The sequence below is a fragment of the Tamandua tetradactyla genome, chromosome 4, assembly GCF_023851605.1.
Source record: "Tamandua tetradactyla isolate mTamTet1 chromosome 4, mTamTet1.pri, whole genome shotgun sequence".
In the NCBI taxonomy this organism is placed as follows: domain Eukaryota; kingdom Metazoa; phylum Chordata; class Mammalia; order Pilosa; family Myrmecophagidae; genus Tamandua; species Tamandua tetradactyla.
This window is the reverse complement of record NC_135330.1, coordinates 113864181-113887798: the sequence shown is the minus strand read 5'-3', so window position 1 is coordinate 113887798 and position 23618 is coordinate 113864181. Positions and strand designations below refer to the sequence as shown.

Genomic DNA, 23618 nt, shown 5'->3' with positions numbered 1-23618 from the left:
TTGATCTTTCCATACCTGTCATTGGGGTTGTTTGGGCTATGGCAAGTCTAAATTTTTGATATTAGAATGGTCTGTCACTGATATGGGGTAGGGAGATGGAGATATCTGATGTTCTGGAGAGGCTGGGCTAGGTGTCAGGACTTATCTAGACCAGGGACCCATCTGAAGGTTGTAGGTTTTTGTTTTCCAGTGCTTTTTAATTATCTACCCAACATCCTCTGGAATGCATCCAGATATTACATTAAACTCTACAAAATTACAAGCCCTCATTCCCATTCTGGGTTCCCTGTGTTTGGGTTGTTTAAATAATCTATCCAGATAGGTTGAGTTAGATTATTTGCTGCAGAAAATGCAGGTTTTGGACAACCTAGACCTCTATTCCATTGGTCTCATACAGTAGGTGACATTCTAAACTACTTTATCATCTTTACCCATGTATCTTGATTTATCTTAGTCCCAACCCAGTTGACTTCATTCTTATCTCTAATTGAAGCCTAATCTCTTTTTTGGTTTCTTTAACAGTTGTTGTATGTAGCAATGCTGACTTTCAAAGCTGTAGAACTCCAACTCTGAGTCTTAGGTGTCACACAGGTACCGAAAGTTCTAGGGAGATACCAGGTATACATATATAGCATAGTACCTCAAAATCTAAAAATAGCATTTACAGCTCCAGACTAAATGTGACTGCTATAAGAGCTTACAATCTAGGCCCCAATCTTCTTGTATTTTCTAAAAGAGCTGCACAATATTTGTTCTTTTGTTTCTGGCTTATTTTGTACCACATAATGTCCCCATCCCCCTGCCTTTTTTTTTTTTTTTTTTTTTTTTTTTTGCATGAGCAAGCACCGGGAATCGAACCCAGGTCTCCATCATGGCAGGTAGGAACTCTGCCTGCTGAGCCACCATGGCCCTCCCCCCCTCCCTTTTTAAACAGGTAAGGAAACAAGTCCAGTGATTTGCTTAAAGTTGTACCCATTGTACAGGGTAAAGCTGGGGCTGAAATCCTGATATTCTGACTTCTAATTCAAATACTTTCTTAATTATTTATTGATAGAAGAAACAAATCCTTGTGTGCCAAATTAGATGATTTGATCAACTTCTCAGAACCTCAGATTTATCAACTGTAAAATAGGGTAACAGAGGTGAAAGCCTTCCTGGTGGTATGAGAGATGACTCCCAGGGATGAGTCCAGCCCTGGCACCATGGGATCAACAAAGCCATCCTGACTGAAGGGGGAAAAGTGTAACTAGTAAAGTACCTGTGACTGAGAAAGTTCAAATAGAGTCAAGAGGATACTCTGGAGGTCACTCTTATGCAAGCTTCAGTTAGACATTGCTACCTATCATAATTTGCCAAACCCCAACCAAAACCATTCCAGCCAATCCTAAAGAACATCTGAACTTTCCAGAAACCTACAACCTCCAGATGAGTCCCTGACCAGATAAGTCCTGAAGCCGGGAGAGCCCAGCCTCTTCAGAGCATCAACTAGTTCCATCTCTCTACCCCATATTATTGACAGCTCCTTCCAACATGAAAAAGTTAGAATGGCCATAGCCCAAATACCCCTAAAAAGTGGGATAGAAAGATCAAAGGTGAGGGTAGAGTTATACAGAGAAGGGAGGGTTTAACAAACAAATATGATTGCTGAATCATTAAATTGATAGTTCTTCTAGTCTCTAGTATCTTAGAGCAGGTAGAAGTAAAAATCTAAAATTGTGGAATTGTAACCCATACCAAACTCTGAAATGTTCTGCAACTAATTGTAGCACTGTGCTTTGAAATTTGTTGCTTTTTTTGTATATATTTTATTTTTCACAAAAAAGAAAAAAAAGTCAATTGTGATGATAGAAAAGTATTTATTCCTTCTAGCCTCTTAAGTTCTGGAGCAGCAATAAGAAAAAATCTGAGATGATAGTATGGTAGCCCATGACAAACCCTGGGATCTATCCTGTAACTACTTGTTGAAGAGTGCTTTGAAAACTATTGCTTTTTTCTTTCTTTACTTTGTATATGTGTTATATTGTACAATTAAAAAAAGGTGAAAAAAAAAAAAAGACTAACAACACCTGCCTTAATAGAATTCTGAGGATTGATATTTTATATTTATATGTGTTATATGTGTATGAGTATATCTTAATATGGTAGCTGGTACAAAGTAAGCATATAATAAATAAAGCTTTTTCTCTTCTCTGAAGTGTAAAATGTTTAAATGTTGGACGTGAAAATGTGCACCGTATATATCAGTCATAACACTATATACCAGTGTACAAGAACAAATAAAAAAGGCTTTGTTCATTTTATAGTCAAAATTTATAACCACATTTGTCAGCTCATGTTTCCATATATCTTTGGCCCTTGGGCTGTCTGTTTTTGTATGGCCCCCAAGCTTAGAATGTTTTTTACATTTATAAAAACAAAGGGTGCAAGGGTAGTTTAGTGGTAGAATTCTTGCCTGCCATGCGGGAGACCCAGGTTTGATTCCTGGCCCATGCATGCACTTCCTAAACAAACAAAGAAGCCAACAAAAACAAACAAACAAAATTCAGCACAATGGTGCTGCAATAATGGGCTACACACATGGAAAAAGAATGAAATGTGACCCTGCCATACTACAGCATACAAAAAAATGAAAGAAAATAAAAAGCAAAGACATATATTCCATAGGTGGCCCTCAAAGTCTAAAATTTACTGTCTGGCCTTTTATAGAAAGTTAGCTGATCCTGAGATATAACATTCTTTTTAAGAAAATGCATTGCTTAGTTTTTTGTCAGTTTCTTTCTTGAGAAGTGTATTTTAGGCAGTAATAAATGAATGTGTGAAATACAAAGTTGATAACTTATTGGGTTCAGGAACCTTTTATGTGACTATAGTATGCCATGGTTGTTTTCCTTTACTGTATTTTAAGATGTATCAGTAACTTCATCCCCACACGTCCCTAAAGCTGAAGAAATAAGCTGGTAATTACATTTGTATATCTACTAAAAATTGTACTCAGAAAAAAATCATTCTGTACTTCCTTAGAGCACTTTGTTACTTATGAATATTATCCAATTTAATCTTTAACACAAACTTCCCTGTTTTATATAAGGAAAATTATTCTGGCTCGAAGTAGTTAATGAACCCAGACACAAAAGATTATTAAATGACCTGGATCAGAACCCAGACGTTCTGATTCTTAGCACTGTTTTTCCCCTGTCAGGAAGCTTGTCTGTGAGATTGCAATTGAACACAACAAAAACTGGAACATTCAGCTTAGGATGTCATTGTCATCTTGGTCTATAATTCTGACACAGTGACAGCTGTGGAAAAAAAACTTTGGTATGAAAGAAAGAATGAAGAAACTTTAAAGTATGAAAAACAATAGACATTATCTTTTTTTTTTCCCTACACAAAATAAGACTTTCTCTTTTTAAGACCTAGAATTCAGACTATTCTCCATTTCAAACTGATGGCAATTTCTTCAGAATGTGGCAGCATGGCAGCTTGAAAGAAAATGAACTTTAGCATCAAGTCTAACCCGAGGTTCAAACTCCAGCTTTGCCACTTAGTGCTTGTGTTGGCCATGGGCATTATTTTTCCCTCCTAGAAAATGGGGTAACTTATGACAATCAAGGTTGTTTTAAGGAAACAGAAAAGAGCCCTGATTGAAATGTGGTTAACACAGCACTTTTTCCTTCTTTGCAGGTCTCAAATGAGCTAGTTGTATTATTCCATACTTCCACACCGTTATTGGATTAATTAGTGAGGGTGACACAGATTTGCTTACTGCCTTAGCACATGTACCTTGGATTGCTGACACAGCTGTTGAATTGCATATGCCCTATATATCAGAGCTCAGTTTATACTCAGCTAGTTCTGATTATACTTGTAATGTTCCCTAAGGTATTTTTCAGTAGGTAATGAATTCTGAAACTGAAAAACAAGGCACAAAATAGAAAAAGACATTAGTTCATAATAAAGTCTTTTAAAAAAATTCTAGTTTAACATAGTTCTTTTATGAAATGGGTAAATCCCAGTGCCACAACAATCAAGAATTACTGGTTTAGTATCTAATCATCAGCTAACAAGTAGAAAGTTCAAATGTAAGATTAGATTTTTTTTAAGATACTTAGGGAAGAAATACTAGGTAATACTAGTAAAAAATATAAGGTAATAGTAAAATGATTTGTTAAAATTCCCATTCTCAACATTTGTTATTACCTGGATTTTATTATATTTGTGAACTTTTATTTAGAAAACTGCTTTTAAAGTCAGTGAGAATGATAAAAGTGAATTTTCTTTTCAGGCCTCTAATAGGTCCTGCATTACCACCTGGTTTTATTAAATCTACACAGAAAAACGACAAAGGCAGAGATGACCCAGGACCACAAGTTTCATCATCATATTTCAACTCTGAGGTTTGGAAAATTTTAGTTTAAATAAAAAGATATAAAAACTCAAAACCTCATACAGTAAAAGCTAGAGTTGTTGAACTCAAATGTAATGGAAGACCCAGTTGTATTCAGAACCATCACCTTGCTCCTTCTCTCCTCAAAGTCTTTACAGTGGCCCAGGAGGCCCTATTCGGATTTTCTTTCTTACTCTGATCTGGTCTCATTGGCCACCACTAGGCAAGCTCCTATCACTGTTTATACCTGCTGTTTATTCTGTCCGAGATGCTCTTCCAGATATCTGCGTGACTTGCCTCTCAGATCTTTGTTATTCTATTGCAGGAATGTCGCCTTCTCAATGAAATTATCTCCATCCTCCTAATTTGAAATTGCTAACCCCTCTTTCCTCTACCCCTGTCTCCTTCACTCCTTTAATTTTCTTCATAGCATTTATCACTACCTAACATGCTATTTATTTTACTGCTTCTTTTGTTTATTGTGGACCTCTTCTCACTATAGTGTTTGTCCTTGAGGACATAGATTTTGTTAGTCCCTTTGCTGGTGCATAGTGGTCAGTCAGAAATATTTGTTGAATGAGTGAATAGTCAGATACAGTTCCTACCCTCATCACACCTGCAACATAGAGGAGAATACAGATGTTAAATAATTCTAATGTGGTAAGTGAGGGAGATAAGGTATAATGGAACCATGACAGGGAAATCGAAACTAATCTGAAGACGTGAGAAAGTCTTTTTCCTTAAAAACTTAATGGCTACACTGAAGGTGGATGAGTTGGAGATAGCTTACCAAAGAGGGCAGGGAAGATTGTTCTAGAGAATGCAAATAGCTCATCAGAATGCAAAGGAGAGTATGGAGAGGAAGGAAGTTAGGGTTAAAGGAGAGAGAGGAAGGCAGGAGCCACACAAGCTTTGAATCCATTGCCTCAACCTGACAGCTAAGTTTCCTTAATAGTAACAGGTAGATTGTTACAGTTACCTCACAGCATCTGTTGTAAGGATTAGATGAGAATAAGAAGGTTCAACTTGTAACAGCTTTCATTATTATTATTGTCCTTATTACGTCCACTGATGCAATGAAAGTAACCATGAAGAATTTAGGCTGAGTATTAGCAATCTTTTCTGACAAGGCTGTTAAATACAAAAATACATGACTAAAGGAAGACCTCCCAACTATGAGGAGGATTGAGCTGACATGACCAGGCCAGGCTCTCTCTGCTGTCCCACACACACACACACAGGATGCTGGGGGAAATAAAATAGCAACAAATTTCGTGCACTGTTGAGCTCCAAAGAAAGGGAAAAGCTCAGATGCAAATGACATTGAGAGAATTCACGGCCAGAGCATCAGATATAAATTTATCCAGCAGGGAGGACCATACTGCTTTTTGAGAACCCAGCTATAAGCTTTAAGGATTGGGATAAGGGAAAGGAGTCATAACTCAAGGCTTGATCATGCAGAAGAGATCGAACTGAACCCGTTGTCCTAGGAGAGTGGCAAGGAAGCTTGCTTCAGTTCAGGGCCTTGTCATGCCATCTGCAACCTACTTTCAAATGGTTCAGGAAAAAAAAAGTGTATATACGCACACAGAAGAAAGCAGAAAGATAGTGTGGTCAAGTATTAACAGTCGATGATTTGGGTAAGGGTATATGGGTGTTCATGGTACTAGTTTTGGCACATTTCCATAGACTTTAAATTTTCCTTAATAAAAAGTTGAGAAAAATATTTTAAAGATGTAGCATCATTCAATTTCATTTATAGTTGGAACTTTGTTTTAACCTACTTTAAATTAGCAAATGGATTATTAATATAATTCCCAAGAAATCACATGTTCTCTATTCTCTGCCTTCTCTTAGCAAAAGATAGAGGTTGAGGGTGGAACAGGCATTACACCATTGCATATACCTGCTTAAGGTACGTTTGGTTCTGAACTATTTGCTTCATGATTTCCCTTTAATCGTTTTTCAAAAAACACTTCTATTTCTGTTCTCATACACGTTTTCATGTTTTCTTTTCTCGAAGTGGGACATCTGTAAGTCTCTCATTTACCCCATATGCCCCCAAATTAAGGCATTCACAAAAATACTAATGGAGTGAGTAGGCTACTTCTGGAACCAAATTAACCCATCCAGGCCACTATTTTATTAGCTCTTGCATGAGATTTCCTTTTCAGTGGACTGTAATGAGTCATGAGGGCTGATTCAGCTCCCAGGAATGCCTTACTTATGTGCCTCTTATTCCAAAGAGCTTTATTTGTACAAGGAATGAAAAGTAGTTATCATCTATGTCAACTCTGACTAATTAGTAATAGTTACTTGGAATACTCTTGTTAAGAAGAATTCTGAGAGCACATATATACGTCAAGAAAAGAGCCAAAATAATATAATGTCTCTGGGAGCATAGGAAAATGGTGTGACAGCCCACATCCCATGTATATCTGTTCAAGTAGTTTTTAAAATTGATTTTGCCTTTGTTGGTATACTTAAGGAAGACAGGAAACGGTTCTCATTGTTCATCGGATAAACAGCAGTACAGTGTTTGCTTTTTTGCTTGATTGTCTATGGATAAGCAGTTTAACTTAAATTTCAGATAATTTATGATCCTTTTCTAAACTCTGTTTAGGGCAAGCCACAGTGGCTCAACAGGCAGAGTTCTCAGCTACCATGCTGGAGACCTGGGTTCGATTCCCTGTGCCTGCCCATGCAAAAAGAAAAAGAAAAAACTCTGTTTAAAGTTAATGTCTTGTTTTAAAAGGAAACAGACAGCAGTGAAGATGATGAGGACATTGTTGGACCAATGCCTGCAACAGGACCTGTTAACTATAGTGTAACAGCAGAGTTTGAAAAAAGGGCCCAGAGAATGAAAGAGAAACTGACTAAAGGAGATGATGTAAGTTTTAAATACACTTTACTATCAGAAATGAGGCTAAATGGATTAAAAATCCAAATTTTCAAAATAAAAATTAAAAATATACATATAGTAAAAGAAAATTTAGGATCTAGATAACCCAGAAACTAAAGGAAATGACTGACAAATTTGCCTACTTAAAAATTTCTGTGTAGTGGGTGGGCCACAGTAGCACAGTGACAGAGTTCTCGCCTGCCATGCTGGAGACCCGGGTTCGATTCCCAGTACCTGCCCATGCAGAATAAGAAAAAAATTTCTGTATGGTGAAAGATTACATAAGGGCAAAAGAATCATTAGATGAAAATATTAATAATATGTGAGAAAGGGCTAATACCCATTAATACAGAGCTACTACATATTGGTAAGAAAAAAATCAATCCAGCAGACAAATGTGCAGAACATATATGAAAAACACCATATAGGGAAGAAAATGCATGTGGATAATCAACATTTGAAAAGATATTCAACCTCATTAGTAAAATGGAAAATTCAACTTAAAACAAAAATAGGATAGCTTTTTTTTTTATTATTCAATCAGATTGGCAAAAGTTTAAGAGGTATGATTCATTGATGAGGGTATAAGAACATCAGCCCTTTCTATGATTGTCTGTTAAATAACTTTAAAACCTCAATTGAGAACAGCCACTTATACAGGATTAGGTATTTATTTTCCATGTTACTGCTTTTTTCCCCCAACTTTTTATTTCTCTGAAAGGATTCATCTAAACCAATTACAAGGGAGTCATGGATGACTGAGCTTCCTCCAGAAATGAAAGACTTTGGTCTTGGGCCAAGAGCTTTCAAGAGAAGAGCTGATGACAAGTCTGGAGATCGATCAATTTGGACAGATACTCCAGCTGACAAAGAAAGGAAAGCTATGGTGAGAGATTTGGCTTGTTTATTCATTTACTTCTCTCCATGGTGGCTCTGTTTTGAAAAGAATAATGAGTATTATTTTTTTTAATTATGATTCCAAAGGGAAAATCCAGATTTTTCCCTGAAGGAAAGTTATGAGGAAAGAAGTGACATTAATTGCTTACTATTTGCCAATAAATTGTCTCATTTAAATCTCTGGAAAACCCTGAGATATAGGTTTATTGGGCCTATTTTATAGATGGAAAAACTAATCTCTATGAGGTCAACTTTTCTGGGGTCACAGAGCTGGTAAGTGATGAACAAAAATTCCATTCTAGACCTTTCTAACTCAAAATTCCCTTGTTTTTATACAATAGCAGACTATCTCCATGAAAGTGTGTCTTTCAATATATCTTGAAAGAACCAAAGCTGCGGATTAATCTAGCAAGTTAAAAGATACATAGAGACACTCTCCAACTGCTGTATCTCAGGTGTCCCAGGTTTCATGTTACTCGCAAGATATGCCAGAAGCACCTTCCTTAACACAGGAAACTCAGTAATCTGCAAATCAACCAGATGTCAGTAGGCTAGGGGGAACATCCTCTTTTATTATTTTTAGGTTTTTTCTTCTTGAATCTTCCAATTTATTATGAAATATTCCATTCTAATCTAGGAATTGAACCAGTGCCCCAGCACTGTTCCCTTAAGTTTACTCCATCCAGAGGTCTTTATCCCCTTAAAATGTCCCTGTCAAGTCTTAAATGGTTGATGAATTTTCACCTAAAAGTAACAGTTTCATTGGTGCCGATCTAAACAGTTCATACCTTAATTCATTGCCCTGGCACTGTTCATCCTGTCCATCAGTACCTAGAATTATCAGGATTTCTATTTCTGTAGCCCTAAATTGAAAACCTGCTCCGTCACCTGCTTGATTCAGATGGAGAATTGATTGTGAAATAAACAATGTGTAATCTTAAAATGTGCATGATATATTGAAAGCTCCACGTTTTAGCGCTCTACGTATGTGGCAACATAAGTTCTCTTTTGTTCTGAGGATTGAAAGAAATCTGAGATTTTTCTTAGAGGTGAACCAGCACACATGGGGGCAGAAGAGGCAAAGAAGATGTGGTGTAGAAGTGAACCTTACACCTTGAAAGGCTAGAGCTGGAATACCTGCCTACTCTTCCTTAACTGGTGTTTTTTAAAAGCAGTATAGGATGGGCCACAGAGGCTCAGCAGGCAAAGTTCTCACCTGCCATACTGGAGACTCGGGTTCGATTCTCAGTGCTTGCCCATGTTAAAACAAAAACAAAAAACTTTAAAACAATCTACTGGAGGTTTTATGATTTAGCCAAAAAAATAATAATTCCCTTGCTTACATGGACTTTATTTGGCCTATTTTTATTTGTGCCTTTTTCTTGATCCTGATTGTATGTGGATAGATGTCTAGTCTGCAGTTGGCCAGATATTATATAAGGAGTCTTCTTTAGAGGAAAATATCACAGAAAAAATGGAACAAATGGAAACTAGACAGTACGATTTGAACTTAACTGGTTTTAAGCCATATGACTGATTCTTTAGACCTGGTCTTTCTTCTTTTCAGTGCTAAAAAAGGTTTTGTTCAGGATTTACAGTGGACTTATAAAGGAATTATTAATAACCTTCACATTTTATATGATACTGTAAGTATCAGAATTATATTTATGTCACAGTCTGTATGATGTCACAGAGGTACTTGATTTCCTGTGTCTTTGAATTATAGCGAAATCATGACTAATTTTTGTAACCGGTCTTAGCCAAATAACTTTAATAGGTTCTCCATTCACTTCATCTTACTTTTTTATATTTGATTACCCAGCAAGAACTAAGATTGCTCTCTAGAAAGAAATAGAAGTGTTCTTCTATTTCTTTATAGAATTAATTTATAATTAATTTATAGAATTAATTTAGTGTTCTACATAAATTAATTGAATAGGATCTATTATATCCTCACCTCCCAGTCTTGACTAGATGTACTGTATCTTAATATTAAATATTCTGGTATTTATCTCCATTTTACCATAACATCATTTTCCTTAGTAAATATAACAAATAAAGGCATCTATTTTCTGGGGATGTTTTTATGGAAAAATATGAAGTGAGATATTCCTATATTTGTAATGCCATTTATTATAAATACATGTTGTTTTAGTCCATTATTAAGAGTAAAATTGTATGAGGGTCTTTGGTTTTCTAAACCAAAAACAGCAGCGTGAAAAATAGGCTTTGAGACAGGGGTTTTCATCCATTTTTATGTGGGCCATCCCAGTTTCTGATTGGGACTAAATTCTCTAGAGTATCATTGCAGTATTTTCTTTAATTAAAATTTCTTGGTTCTCAGAGCCTGCCCATACCAAAAAAAAAAAAATTTCGTGGATATATACCTAGGTACTTCATTTCAATGTGTATGCAATTGTAAATGGGATTGTGTTTTAAATTTCAAATTCCAGTTATTCAAACTGGCACGTAGGAAAGCAGTTTTATAAGTTGATCTTGAGTTCTTCAATTCATAGCTTATTAGTTCCAGGAGCTTTTTTATAGTTTCTTTGGGATTTTCTGTACAAACATCATGTCATTTGTCAACAAGTGTAGTTTTATTTCTTTTCCAATCTTCATACTTTTATTTCTTTTGTCTCTAACTAAAATTTGTTTGTCTCCCTCAGGAATGATAATACTGTGCGATGGACTTTATTAATTTTGAAAGCAGAGCATGGGATTTATTTTTAAGCATTTTTTTTTCTGCATTTCTTCAGTGTTTGTCAAATTAATCTCTGAGGACAATAAATAGATGTTAGGTTTTTGGGCTTTTTTCTTGCTTTCAAGAAAGTCATTTAGAAGAATATTAACTTATCTCTTATCAGGTATATTAATATTTCTAATGGGAAGGGATTCAGAGAGCCTGACTTAGTTTAATCTTGTTACTCAATCTAAATGAAAATAATGTTTATTTGTTACTTCCTCTTAGTTATGTTATTCAATGATATGTTACCTGTGTTCATTCTTCAGGAAACACAAGAACCAAAGAAATCATTACATAAGAAAGATGAAGAGTATATATTGTCAGAAAGGGATAAGAGATTGGCTGAGCAGGTGTCCTCATACAATGTAAGTAAGAGAATAAAATGTATAACTTCGTAATGTTTCTTTTAATTCCTCTCATTTTTTCTTTTTTTTCTTTCTGTCATATGTTTGCCTTTTTACCCTTAGTCTTTTTCTATACATCTGTCCTGAAAATTACTTAACTCTTATATTTATGTATATTTGTGTATACCTATGTTATAATCTTTTGTGTAGGATTTTTTTTAATGCATTTCAGGTAATGTTTTCTATTTTTAGAAATTTGATTTCTAGAGATAAGTGATACATGGTCAGAAAACAAGAAGCAAGAGCTCTGACTAACTCATGCAGATGCTAAGTTCATAAGTTCTTAAATTATAAACATTTTTGGAATATTTCATGAAAGATTTAAATATGGGAGAAAAATGGTTTTGAAATATTAGTACATAAATTTATGTACTAAGCAGGTCAGTATTTATTCAGCATATCATTATTCTCTTCTGTTTTCTCTTACTGTTTATAAAACTGAAGAATATTTAATAAATAAAAATCCCCCTGAACCCTCTTGCTCCTGAAAAGTGTTCATGTGTTCAGGAATAGAGTCTTCTGTTCATAGTGTATTAGTTAGTGAAAAGTTCCATGAATAGGAATAGAGTTTACTTGATTTTCTGGGCATATCAGTAGCAGGAGCAGTGATGCGTACATGAAACATTTTGGAAACTGACTTAAAACTCGACCTACATGAACATTTCTGAAAACTAACCAGCTCAAAAATCAAGTTTCAACAAAATTCATAGAATCACTATCATTTCAGACCATATTCTCTGACCTCTGGAATTTAAGTTAAAATCCAGAATCAGAAATGACTTAAAAGCCCAACTGGAAGTTAGAAAAATTCCAAATTTAAGCTTTGCATTAAAGAAGAAATTGTAATGAAAGTTAGAAAATACCTAACCTGAATGATAATAAAAATGCAGCATATCAAAATGTGCGGGGTAGGGGGGTGCACAGGTCATTCAGTGGTAGAATGTTTGCCTTCCATGTGGCAGACCTGGATTCAATTCCCAGACCATGTGCCCCAAAACAGGAAAAAAAAAAAAAAATTGTGGGCTATATATAAAGAAGTACTTAAAGACAGATTTATGGCTGTAAAGACCTATATTTCAGAAGAAAAATAGCTACAAATTGATAAGCTAGCTCTTTTTCCAAACCTTCAGTTCCACTCCTAGGCATTTACCAAAGAGAAAGGAAAACTGCTATCCATGCAAAAACTTGAACGTGACAGCGTATAGCAGCTTTATTCATGATAGCCCCAAAAGGACGTACACAATGAGTATTCACAGGCGCGTTAATCATGATGGCTAAATACTGTAAACAGCTCAGGTGTCCACCAATAGGAGAATGAAAAATCAAATGGTGGTATACAGTAGAATACTGCTCAGCAATACAAAAGAACAAATTAATAATAAATGCAGCAAAACGGATGAATTGCAGAGTCCTACTAAGTGAAAGAACTGTTACACAAGCAAGCGCATATGTGATTCCATTTATATAAAGCTCTAGACAGAACAGACAAAATGAATCTATGGTGGAAAAAATCGAAACAAATGGTTGTTGGAGTTGTTTGCAGTGATTGATTGGAAGAAGAGTATAAGGAACCTTCTGGGGAGATGGAACCATTCCAGATCTTGATAGGCATTTGGATTACCAAAGTTGGTGAATGTATACTTAAGATTTGCACATTTCATTATATGAAAATTTACCTGAAAAGAAAAAATTTGTGAAGAAATATTGAACTCTAGTTAACGAAATATATGCTCTGAAGTATTGGTAGGGAAATGTAGTGGTTTCTACAGTTTACTTTAAAATGCATCAAAATTTTTTGACTCTAAAGCTGAAATTTTTGTTGCTTATTATGAGATTTAATTTACAAATTTACAGGTTTATAAAAAAAATTAACATAGTCTTAAGACCCAATCCCTCTATGATATTTAGGTTTTGATAACTCAAACACTCTTTAAAATACTACCATGAAGACAAAATAAAAACCAGTCAGCCAGAGACTTAGAATGAATTTTTTTTTTAATTAATTAAAAAAAGAATTAACAAAACAATTAGAAATCATTCCAATCTACATGTACAATCAGTAATTCTTAATAACATCACATAGTTGCATATTCATCATTTCTTAGTACATTTGCATCGATTTAGAAAAAGAAATAAAAAGACAACAGAATAAGAATTAAAACAATAATAGAAAGAAAAAAAACCAAAAAAAACAAAAACAAAAAACCTATACCTCACATGCAGCTTCATTCAGTGTTTTAACATAATTGCATTACAATTGGGTAGTATTGTGCTGTCCATTTCTGAGTTTTTATATCCAGTCCCGTTGTACAGTCTGTATCCCTTCAGCTCCAATTATCCCTTCTCTCTTTTTTTTTTTTTTAATTAACGGAAAAAAAGAAATTAACCCAACATTTAGAGATCATACCATTCTACACATGCAATCATTAATTCTTAACATCATCACATAGATGCATGATCATCATTTCTTAGTACATTTGCATTGGTTTAGAAGAACTAGCAACATAACCAAAAAAGATATAGAATGTTAATATAGAGAAAAAAATAAAAGTAATAATAGTAAAATCAAAACAAAACAAAACAAAACAAAACAAAAACCTATAGCTCAGATGCAGCTTCATTCAGTGTTTTAACATGATTACTTTACAATTAGGTATTATTGTGCTGTCCATTTTTGAGTTTTTGTATCTAGTCCTGTTGCACAGTCTGTATCCCTTCAGCTTCAATTACCCATTGTCTTACCCTGTTTCTAACTCCTGCTGAACTCTGTTACCAATGACATATTTCAAGTTTATTCTCGAATGTCCGTTCACATCAGTGGGACCATACAGTATTTGTCCTTTAGTTTTTGGCTGGATTCACTCAGCATAATATTCTCTAGGTCCATCCATGTTATTACATGGTTCATAAGTTTATCTTGTCTTAAAGCTGCATAATATTCCATCGTATGTATATACCACAGTTTGTTTAGCCACTCTTCTGTTGATGGAGATTTTGGCTGTTTCCATCTCTTTGCAATTGTAAATAATGCTGCTATAAACATTGGTGTGCAAGAATGAATTTTTAAAAGCTGTTAATCATCCTGTTCAAAATGAATTGCTCTAAAACATTGTTTTAAAAGTGGACACATTTTTGTAAGTGATTAAATTTGGTGTATCAGCAAACTTGTCATTTAGCAAACTGATCTGTACATGAATTAGCATTCCATTTAATGATTTTTATCATAATAAATTTGAATACTTGAATTATTTGAGTTGATCATAATATTCCAGTGGTTTAATGTCATTTAATATCTCTTTATTGATATTTAATTTATTAATGTAGGGGATCAGTAAGTTGAACCCTGCCTCCTTTTTCTCCATTTTCATTTGCTTTTCTTTTTCATTTGTATTGTGTACAGTTTGACTGTTTAAGGATTTATATTAATCATTTTCTTCAGTTGCAGCTTTATATTATGTAGAGCTCTGAGCGCCATTCTTAGTTCTCCATCTGTTTAACACTGTGTCCTCTACTTTCTCCAGCTTGCTTGTATATCTTCAGGCCCTCCCTTCCAACTCTTGTTAGCCTGTCAACCTTCATTATTATTATCTCATTAATGAGTTATCTTTGTAATGGGAAAGTGGCGGAAAATTGTAGGGAAAATGCTGCTAAAAGATGAAGTTTTTTAATGTAGCTTTTTTACGTTTATGCATTTCTGTGTAGTTATAATTACATTGCATTTTAATTCCCTGTCCTAAGTTGAAATTTACCCTATTCTACTTGATCTTCATGTTGTCCTTCTCTCTTTATTCTCTCTTATTACCAAATTACTAGAAAGGATTATTGTGGTGGGTTCCACATTCAGTGGATCACCTGCAACAGAACCTGGGTGGATTTTAAAAGGTCAGGTGTCTGAGACCCACAGTTGACAATTTTGATTCACGAAATCTATGATTTCTTTTCATACAATCAGCTTTAGAGAACAGGAACCTTCAGGTGTTTTTGCTTAGTATTCCCTAAAGGAAATTTGAAAAATTATATATCTTCTTACATATCTTAAATTTTACATCATGAGATGAAAAACCTTCATCATAAGATGAAATTGCCAAAAGTGAAATAAATATATAGCATTACATTACCCTATTAAATGGAACAGAAATTCAAGACCTACTATTACACATTAAAAATATATATGTGAGCAAACTCTTCTTCCGTTGTAAATTTTATTTCACCCTTTTTTTCCCTTGAATTTATATGTTCATTTCTCTTCTACAGAATTTGTTCCTAATGGGATTCATTTGTACACTTGAAAGCCTTTTATGACTATGTTGATAAATCATATTTCACTGCAGTAAAAATATACTCATAAATTTTAATTTCCTGGTCTGTCATTAAATGTTAACACCTTTTTTCCTTCTAGATTTAGTTGCAATTTCAATTGATCAAAACTATAAATATACTATACATCTTGATAAATAAATATTAAAAGGAAAAGGTTAAGATGTAAATTTAATCTTTTAATGAAAGAATTTTTTCCCCAATTAGTTCCTGATCTTTGGATATTTCCAGTTAATTCCCGATCTTTGGATAAATTTACTTAGTGCTAGAATGAGATAGATTTCAGCATCAATTGTGTTCTTTTTGTTTGCTTTTATAGTTCTAAGAATTAAGAAACCTTGTTTCCTTAAGCCAAGTAGATGGAAATAAAACATATTTTGTTATTGCAGCGTCATTCAGTTCTTTAAACAACTTCTGAGTTATTTTCTTAAGCCTCAGAGTGCTCTATTAACACAAATTATTGCTAATGATCTCTCAACTGTTAACTCATTAGTACCTCTTTGAAGCTTTTTTTCTCCCTACATTGGTAACATTAATTTATTTTCTCATTCTTTCCAAATTTGTATACGGGGAATAACATTTCACTTACAGAGATATTGTGAGCCTATAATATAATAAATATTCAATAAATCTGACACTTAGCATTTATTAAGTGAATTCTTATGTACTCAACACAATTTTAAGTACTTTGTACTCATTGACATTTAACTCCTGTTTTTATCATCACCATTTTTCAGCTGGAAAAATGAGACTTAAATTACTTCCCAACATTACCAGGACCATCATTGCAACCCAGACTTGTCTGAATTTGAAACTTAAGCTCTTAATTATCCATGCTATATATATTGAAGCCTTTTTTTTCCTTAGCTATATTTGGTTTTTTTTTTTTTTTTACCTCCTTCAACTTTGTTGAAAATAAAGAGTTGTAAAGTGTTTGACTTGCAATTCAACTTGTTTCCACGAGATTTCACCCAGATTTATGAAATGACCAAGAGATACTTTGCACAACCCCAATATATTGAATAGGCATTGGGAGAATGAAAATAGTGCTAGCTTAAATACATATTTCCTGAATATCATATCTTTGTAAATTCTAGTAAAACCTTAGAACTCCAAATTGAATTCAATTTTTGCAAAAATATCTGCCACATAACTTAGTTGATAAAATCAGTTCTTATTAAATCGGCCAAGTCAGATTTCCTTTATGGCAGAAAGTCTGACTTCATTTTCCCATTCAAATAAATGTGTTAATGATCATTCCTATGACACTTCTTAATTCTAAAGTAGGTAGGTAGGGACCATGAGTTGTCCTCTGGATAAAATAAGATGCTGCCCCTTCAGCATTTCTTACTAGTTCCTTATTATTTTGCTTTCACTGAACTCTCTTCACGTCTTTGCATTCTAGTATATTCCTTGATAGTCAGGGAGTGGAAGAGACTTGGTTGTTAAGCAAGAGTTGTCCTTTTGTCCCTTCCCTCCTCAGTAAAACTGAATTCAGAACATTCCAAAATGAGCCAAAATACCCATTTCTAAAGAGGCACTATACTTCTAAGAGAAATATGTTTAAGGTGCAGAAAAGACACAAAGCCCTCCTGGGTTTAGTATTGCTTGATTAAAGGAAGCTTCACTCATTTCAGTATTCCACATTATCCCTTTATTTGATGCTTGGAGGCTTTTACTCCCTTTGACTGTATTCTGTAGAGATTCCCAGTGGGGCATTAATACACCACTCCTTTGTTAAGCGGGAAAAGGGCTTTCATGAAAGAGGAGGCAGCATTGTGAGATGCCTTCTTAGACGAAATCAACTTTAAGAAACACTATCCATGCCTTTATAGACTCCATACTCTGTAGCACTGGAAAATACATGGACCCAGCTTGAAGACTGCTAGTCCGAACCACTTGCATCTACTTTTCCATCCCCTCACTGCCTCTTCACTCTAGCACCATTCTGTTTTTTTCCTTAGGTGGTACTGAAAGGTCTATAATGAAACCCTAATTTATTAAACCAGTTGCTTTGCTCAGGCTTCATCTGTTAAATACATCTGAAAAGTTGAACATTTACCCTAGCTAAGAAGGAAGAAAAGGACAGAAGTCAGGGGAAAAGAGAAATAACAGAAAGCTGAAAGGAACAAAAAGTTCCTTAGTTTATGAAATGTAAGCAATGTTTTCTGCACAGGCTTTGAATTTTGCACCTTCCATGCCCTTATTTTTTGGTTTTGCCCTGATTTTGTTTCATTCTTACATCTCATTTGCCCATTAAAATCCAGTTCAGCCTTCAAGGAACAGACCATCCATGAAGCTTTCACCAGGCTCCCAAGGGAGAATGTAATAGCTTTTCTTTCTACACTCATCTTGATTCTGATTTTGACTTGTTATTCTGGTGATTTAAATGTTTCCTCTGTATCTTGTTCTTTTTTTTATTTTTGTTTCCTGGCATCTAGTTAGTAGATATCTTCATTCTGGTTGAATTGAATTTGTCTGTAATACATATTTTCTTCACAGATTCTGTCTTGGATTTGGAAAAACCTATTGGGATTTATAAATAACCCTCCTCAATATGCGCTCTACTACCAAATTATTTTGTTTCATGGTCATATTCTCTTAATGATCTGTAGAAACTAAGATTTATATTTCTGCTTGCCTGTTCTCCCCAGGACTCAAAAAGAGCAGAGTCTCTTATGGACATACATCATAAAAAACTAAAGAATAAGGCTGCTGAAGATAAAAATAAGCCCCAAGAGAGAATACCATTTGACCGTGATAAAGACCTCAAGGTTAATCGATTTGATGATGCTCAGAAAAAAGCTCTAATAAAGAAATCTAGAGAACTAAATACCAAATTTTCACATGGCAAAGGCAGTATGTTTTTATAAGTAAGTATGTTTCAGTGAAGTATATTTTTATACTGATCAATTTGATTTTTTTCTAAGTACTCTATCATTATATATAAATAATTGTATGCTAAAATCAGTTCCTTTTATAATAAAGTAGATTATAAACCTATATATCTTTATAAATAAACTGAGTTTTGGAAATTGAGCCTTGTGGAATAAAAAAATGTGGTTTGCTGGAACAGTAGCCTTGTCCTCATAATCACATAACAGGGCATTGCTATTAAGAATGCTAAAATAAAAGCTGTGCTTACAAGAAATGGTAAAAAAGAGTGTGGTTTGAGGCTCAGAAAAATATACGTGCTTTGCTGAAAAACTGAGAAAGAAGGTATAATGGTATTATTTTAACTTCTCAAGTTAAATAATATCACACTTAGAGAATGTTCTTTGCTTTGAAAAGTCTGTGTATGTTAAGGTTCAGACCATTTCATCACTCCTCTACAGTATGAAGAGTGCTAGTGAGGGTGATTAAGGACTAACAGGAAGAGGTGAGGCCGCTTCTTAAAATCATTATGATTTTTATTGTATGACACCTACATTAATATTCAGTTGTAGTTTTAAGGAAAAATACAGTTTAAGTCAGAAATACTTTCCAACTTACTGAATTTTCTTGTTCTTACTTCAGGGGGATTTCCCTGTGCAATGAAGAAAAGTTGAAGAATACTCTTCTCTCTCTGTTTGTCTTACCTTTATTCCTTTGCTTTGGGCTTCTTAAGATTAGAGATAAATTTAGTTTTTATAAACTCTACAACTTTATCTTGTTATGTGTGTCCTTTAAGATCATGTGGAAATATAAAAACCAGTGTTTCTAATGTAAAATGGAATATTTTATATGTCTTTTGCTCTGAGGAAGCCTGGGCTTTTCTTCAGATAACGATTTTTAGTTTTGTTGGTTTGTCTGTCTGTCTGTTTTCCCCCTGATCTTTGTGGGGTCTTAACAGTTACCTTCTAAGATCTGTCAGGCCACATCCTGGGCCTTCCTACCAAGCACAGCCAACCTGTCCTGGAATGAGTGTGTCAGCAGTTAGTGTAAATCCATGAATTTGACATTGCTTGCTTTCTCCCTTAAAACTTCAGCTGGTAAATATACATTTACTTGCAAATAGAGAGGGTATTTGTTTTGTTTTGTTTCATTTCGTTTTGTTTCGTTTTGCATGGGCAGGCACCCAGAAACCAACCCGGGTCTTCAGCATGGCCTGGTGAGCCAACGTGGCCCACCTGTTATCTGTTTCTGTTTTATTATCGGTTAATTTGTTTCAATACTCAGGGCTTTTTTTGTTGTTTGGTGTTTTGGATTTGTATGTTTTTAAGTCAGAATGAAGGAGCTCTGTGTTACCTCATGTGCTAAGGGAAAATATTTTAAGTTTTCCTACTTCGATAGGTATTTCTAGGGAAGGCAATCTGTGTGCCATTCTCCATCACAGTGTGGAGTCTGTAAGACTCACTCCCTCTCTGTTTCCTGTGCTGTTGCTTACTAGTGGTATGGTCTCTAGAACTGGTCTCCCTGATCCCAGCCAAAGCTTCAGAGTCTTTGAACTTTGTTTTGGGAGGTCTTATTTTACCCTTTTAATTTAACGATTTTTAGCTAATTTATCTGTGACAGATCTTTTCTATCAATCATGAATCGCCTTTTTTAAAAGTCCAACTAATAATCCCTTGAATATAAAAATGTGAATGGAAAATCTGTAATTATAACCACCCCAATGAGAGTACTGGGAGTTTATAAGGCTTTAAGTACTGCCTTGTAAGAAGTTAAACAGAAAATCCTAAATAGTTGAGCCTAAATGCAAATTCTGTAAAGATGAATCCCAATTGACCAACTAGTTCTGTTTTCTAGCTTTGATGAAGCAAGAGGTTTCAATGGGAAAAGATTCTGATTCCTAGTTTATTTCAACTTTATGAAAATTAAATAAACTGTTAATTCAAATCATGGTACAAATTCTTTTCTAGCAGTAGTGGAACAGTGATAGTTAACGTAACATCAGTGTAAAATACAAAAGAGTATTGCTATTTAAAAGATTAATTATTCTCCTAAGCATAATGAAAAGGCTTCTTATCTAAGCAAAATTGAACAGAGCCTACCTTCTGATAAACATGTCATATCTAAAGTGTAATATTTTCTGAAAATAGAACTTTGTACAGGAACAGCCATTGCTTTCATTTAATTGTTTTAATTTTTTCCCAATGAAAGGAAGAAATATCCTCTAATTGCTCATTTGTATGTAAATTCCTAACATTTTTCTGAACTTTATTATTTTTTAAAGTAAAAGTATCCTCTTTGCATATTTTAGCTTTGCTTTCCTCATCATAAGAGGGAAAGGTAATATTCTGTATTATGTAATTAACTGTTTCTTCCCTCACCCTTGGAGTGTCCATGACCTTAGCAAAAGGGAGAAAAACCTCTCCTTTCTGCCTGTTACTTTCAAGGAATTACTACCTTGCTGGCACCTTGGTTCCAGTGCTCTTTTGTGCCACCCTGAGCACACTTTTGACAAAAGGTGAAGCCAGTCCCAGGTTTTAATTATTTTTTATTTATTTATTTATTTATTTTGCTCCCATAAAGAGATTAATCCTAATGCAACAACACTGACAAATAAAAGAACAAAGACTGTAAAGGTGATACTCCTTTCCTCCCTGTCCTCTTGCAAAGCTGCTATTCACTCAACTGACTTAAGTTTCCATTCCATCTGTCAGAAAACTGGACTGTTGACCTTTCTAATAAGAGCTTTTTAAATTCCCTGCATTTCGTGGCCCATCTTTGTAAGACTGAACTCTTTTGAAATTTAAAAATGAAGAACAAAGTAGCAGCACTAACTTCCTGAAGTAGAGCAGATCCTTTAATGTTCTTTACTGTTGAAGGTGCCATTTAAGCTCATTGTACTTGAAAATGTGTGACCTTATCCAGTTCTCTAAATTGTCATACAGATTGAGATGCTTCAAGTTGTAACCCACTTTCTAGGTAAGTAAATAATAGCTTTGGTAGGTGGGAATTTTTTTTTGTTTTTTTGACAAATGGTGAGAAGTGGTGGCTATGCCCATAAGCCTCTTAATAGAGAAATTAAATTCTTTTTGTATTGAACAGAGCATGCTAAATTAAAACTTGCCCCCCCAAAAAAATGCCAAGGTCTTTTTGAGAGTTTTTAATCTTGTTTAGATATAGCAGTCATTTAACCATAAAGTAACATTTGATGGTTCTTTGAATTAATTTTTTTTTTTTTAGAAATGAGACTGAGATTTACATAGTACTGAGACTTACACGAGGCATTGGTATGTTGATTCCATTTTGCTTCACAGTGAATTATCACTTATAAATTATTTGCTCCCATAATATGGCACTTTTTAAAGTTTTTTATTTGGAGTGAGTAATATTTATATTATTCAGAAATAGTTTTAAAATAATTACAAGTTGTTCTTTTTTACTTCCCTTTTCACTTTTTCCTTGGTATTGATAGCTGTTTTTAGGGGGGAAAAATTATCTGCTGAGTTATTCCTAAATGGAAGAATTAACATGGAGGGAAGTGGTAAGAGATACTACCCATGTAAAATCAACAGCCAATTCTTCTATTTTAGAATACTTACTTTGCTTTGACTTTGGAAAGATCATGTGTTTCTTGCTGTAGGAGAGGTATGTTTTTTTGCAGCTTAAGAAATTGTTTTAGCTGTGATTGTGGTGTGTACAAAATTAAAAGTCTATGTGACACTGCCCCTTCCAATCTTTTCATGTTGGACTTTCCAATTAAGAAACTTTTTAGAAAAGAAGAATTCCTGAGATGTGATTTTTTTTTATGTGTAAATAAAGTTTCATCTGTATCTGGGAAGTTGTGATCTTTTATTTTTGTTGTGTTTTAATACTAATATCATTTGAATCAGGCAATATTGGTACAGAGTATTCTATAAAACTTTATTCTAGCTAGCCATAATCATTATAGGACATGGGGAAGGGGGGATAACCGTTTACCCCAACTCCCCAACTCCCATCAGGTTTTCAGTATTCCAAAATAACTACAAATATTAACTATTTAATTTAAATAGAAATACAAGATAGGCAATTTGGAGGTGCTCTTAAGAGCATCATGGCACAAGAGGGGCTGGCATGTCCATTTCATCATTCCATATATCAGGGAGTTGAGTAACAGTTTTTTTCTGGATTGTGTGATTATGAGCTAATTTTTTCCTTTCTGTCAGATTCTTTCAAAAAGGATATATATATTTTGTCTGTGGAAAAAAATAACCCCTTTTTTTAAGATACTAATTTTCTATTAGATAATGTCAGGTTTACAAACTGAACTATTAGGAAGACAAAAGGCGCAGGGCCTTTCCTTTCTCCTTGACTAGGGAAGTGACTAGAAGAGATACCCTACAATACCATGTTAAGCATTGAATGACAAGAACCTGGAAATACCAGGTCAAGGAAAGAGAGCAAAAAAATCAAAGCTTCCAACTTGTGTCCCAGACCAAGATCAAATGCCTTCACTTCTTTCCTGTGGTATTTATAGGATTGACAGTTGAACCAGTCAGTATTCTTGATTGCAGACAACAGAAACTGATGTTGGATAACTGAAGCCGAAAAATAATTTATTAGAAGGATATTGAGTAGCACAAAATCAGTAAAAAAAAAAAAAAAAAGAATTCAGAGAAATGGGGACAAGGGAAGCAGCTGAAGCATGACCAGAGTACTAAGACAGTACTGGCTAACAGTAAGGCCATTGGACGGTGGACACCATCCTGGCTCCATTACCACTACCACTGGGCACTGGATGCTACTATAAAGATTTTAAACTGTTTCTGCTGCTTTGTGTTGCCAGCTTTGGATCCAGAGCCTTGGGCAAGAGCATGCACTTTGCCAAAATCAAATCATACATTTGCACTCTACTGCCTGGGGCATGAAGAAAGGATAAATATGCACCTCCTTTTGGCTTGTAACAGGAGGCTTCCTCCAAGACACACACACATAAATGCCCAGACACAGAAAAAAAAAGTTGAGATCCTAGGTAGGGAAAGCAAACCATTTGCTGGTTTGAGAGGATTATGTGCCCTAGAAGAGCCATGTTTTAATCCTGATCCATCTTGAGGAGCC

General features: G+C 34.6%; 1 protein-coding gene across 1 annotated transcript in view; it reads left to right on the top strand.

The window, feature by feature from the left end:
- Positions 1-22359, top strand: part of GPALPP1 (GPALPP motifs containing 1) — a 30666-nt gene extending 8307 nt beyond the window's left edge. Inside the window, exons 4-9 of the mRNA XM_077158288.1 lie at positions 4286-4397; positions 7143-7277; positions 8011-8175; positions 11196-11294; positions 18305-18523; positions 19167-22359. Coding sequence (XP_077014403.1) covers positions 4286-4397; positions 7143-7277; positions 8011-8175; positions 11196-11294; positions 18305-18523 — 730 coding nt within the window. The 3' untranslated portion in view covers positions 19167-22359. The remainder of the gene's footprint in view (positions 1-4285; positions 4398-7142; positions 7278-8010; positions 8176-11195; positions 11295-18304; positions 18524-19166) is intronic.
- The last annotated feature ends 1259 nt before the right edge of the window (positions 22360-23618 follow it).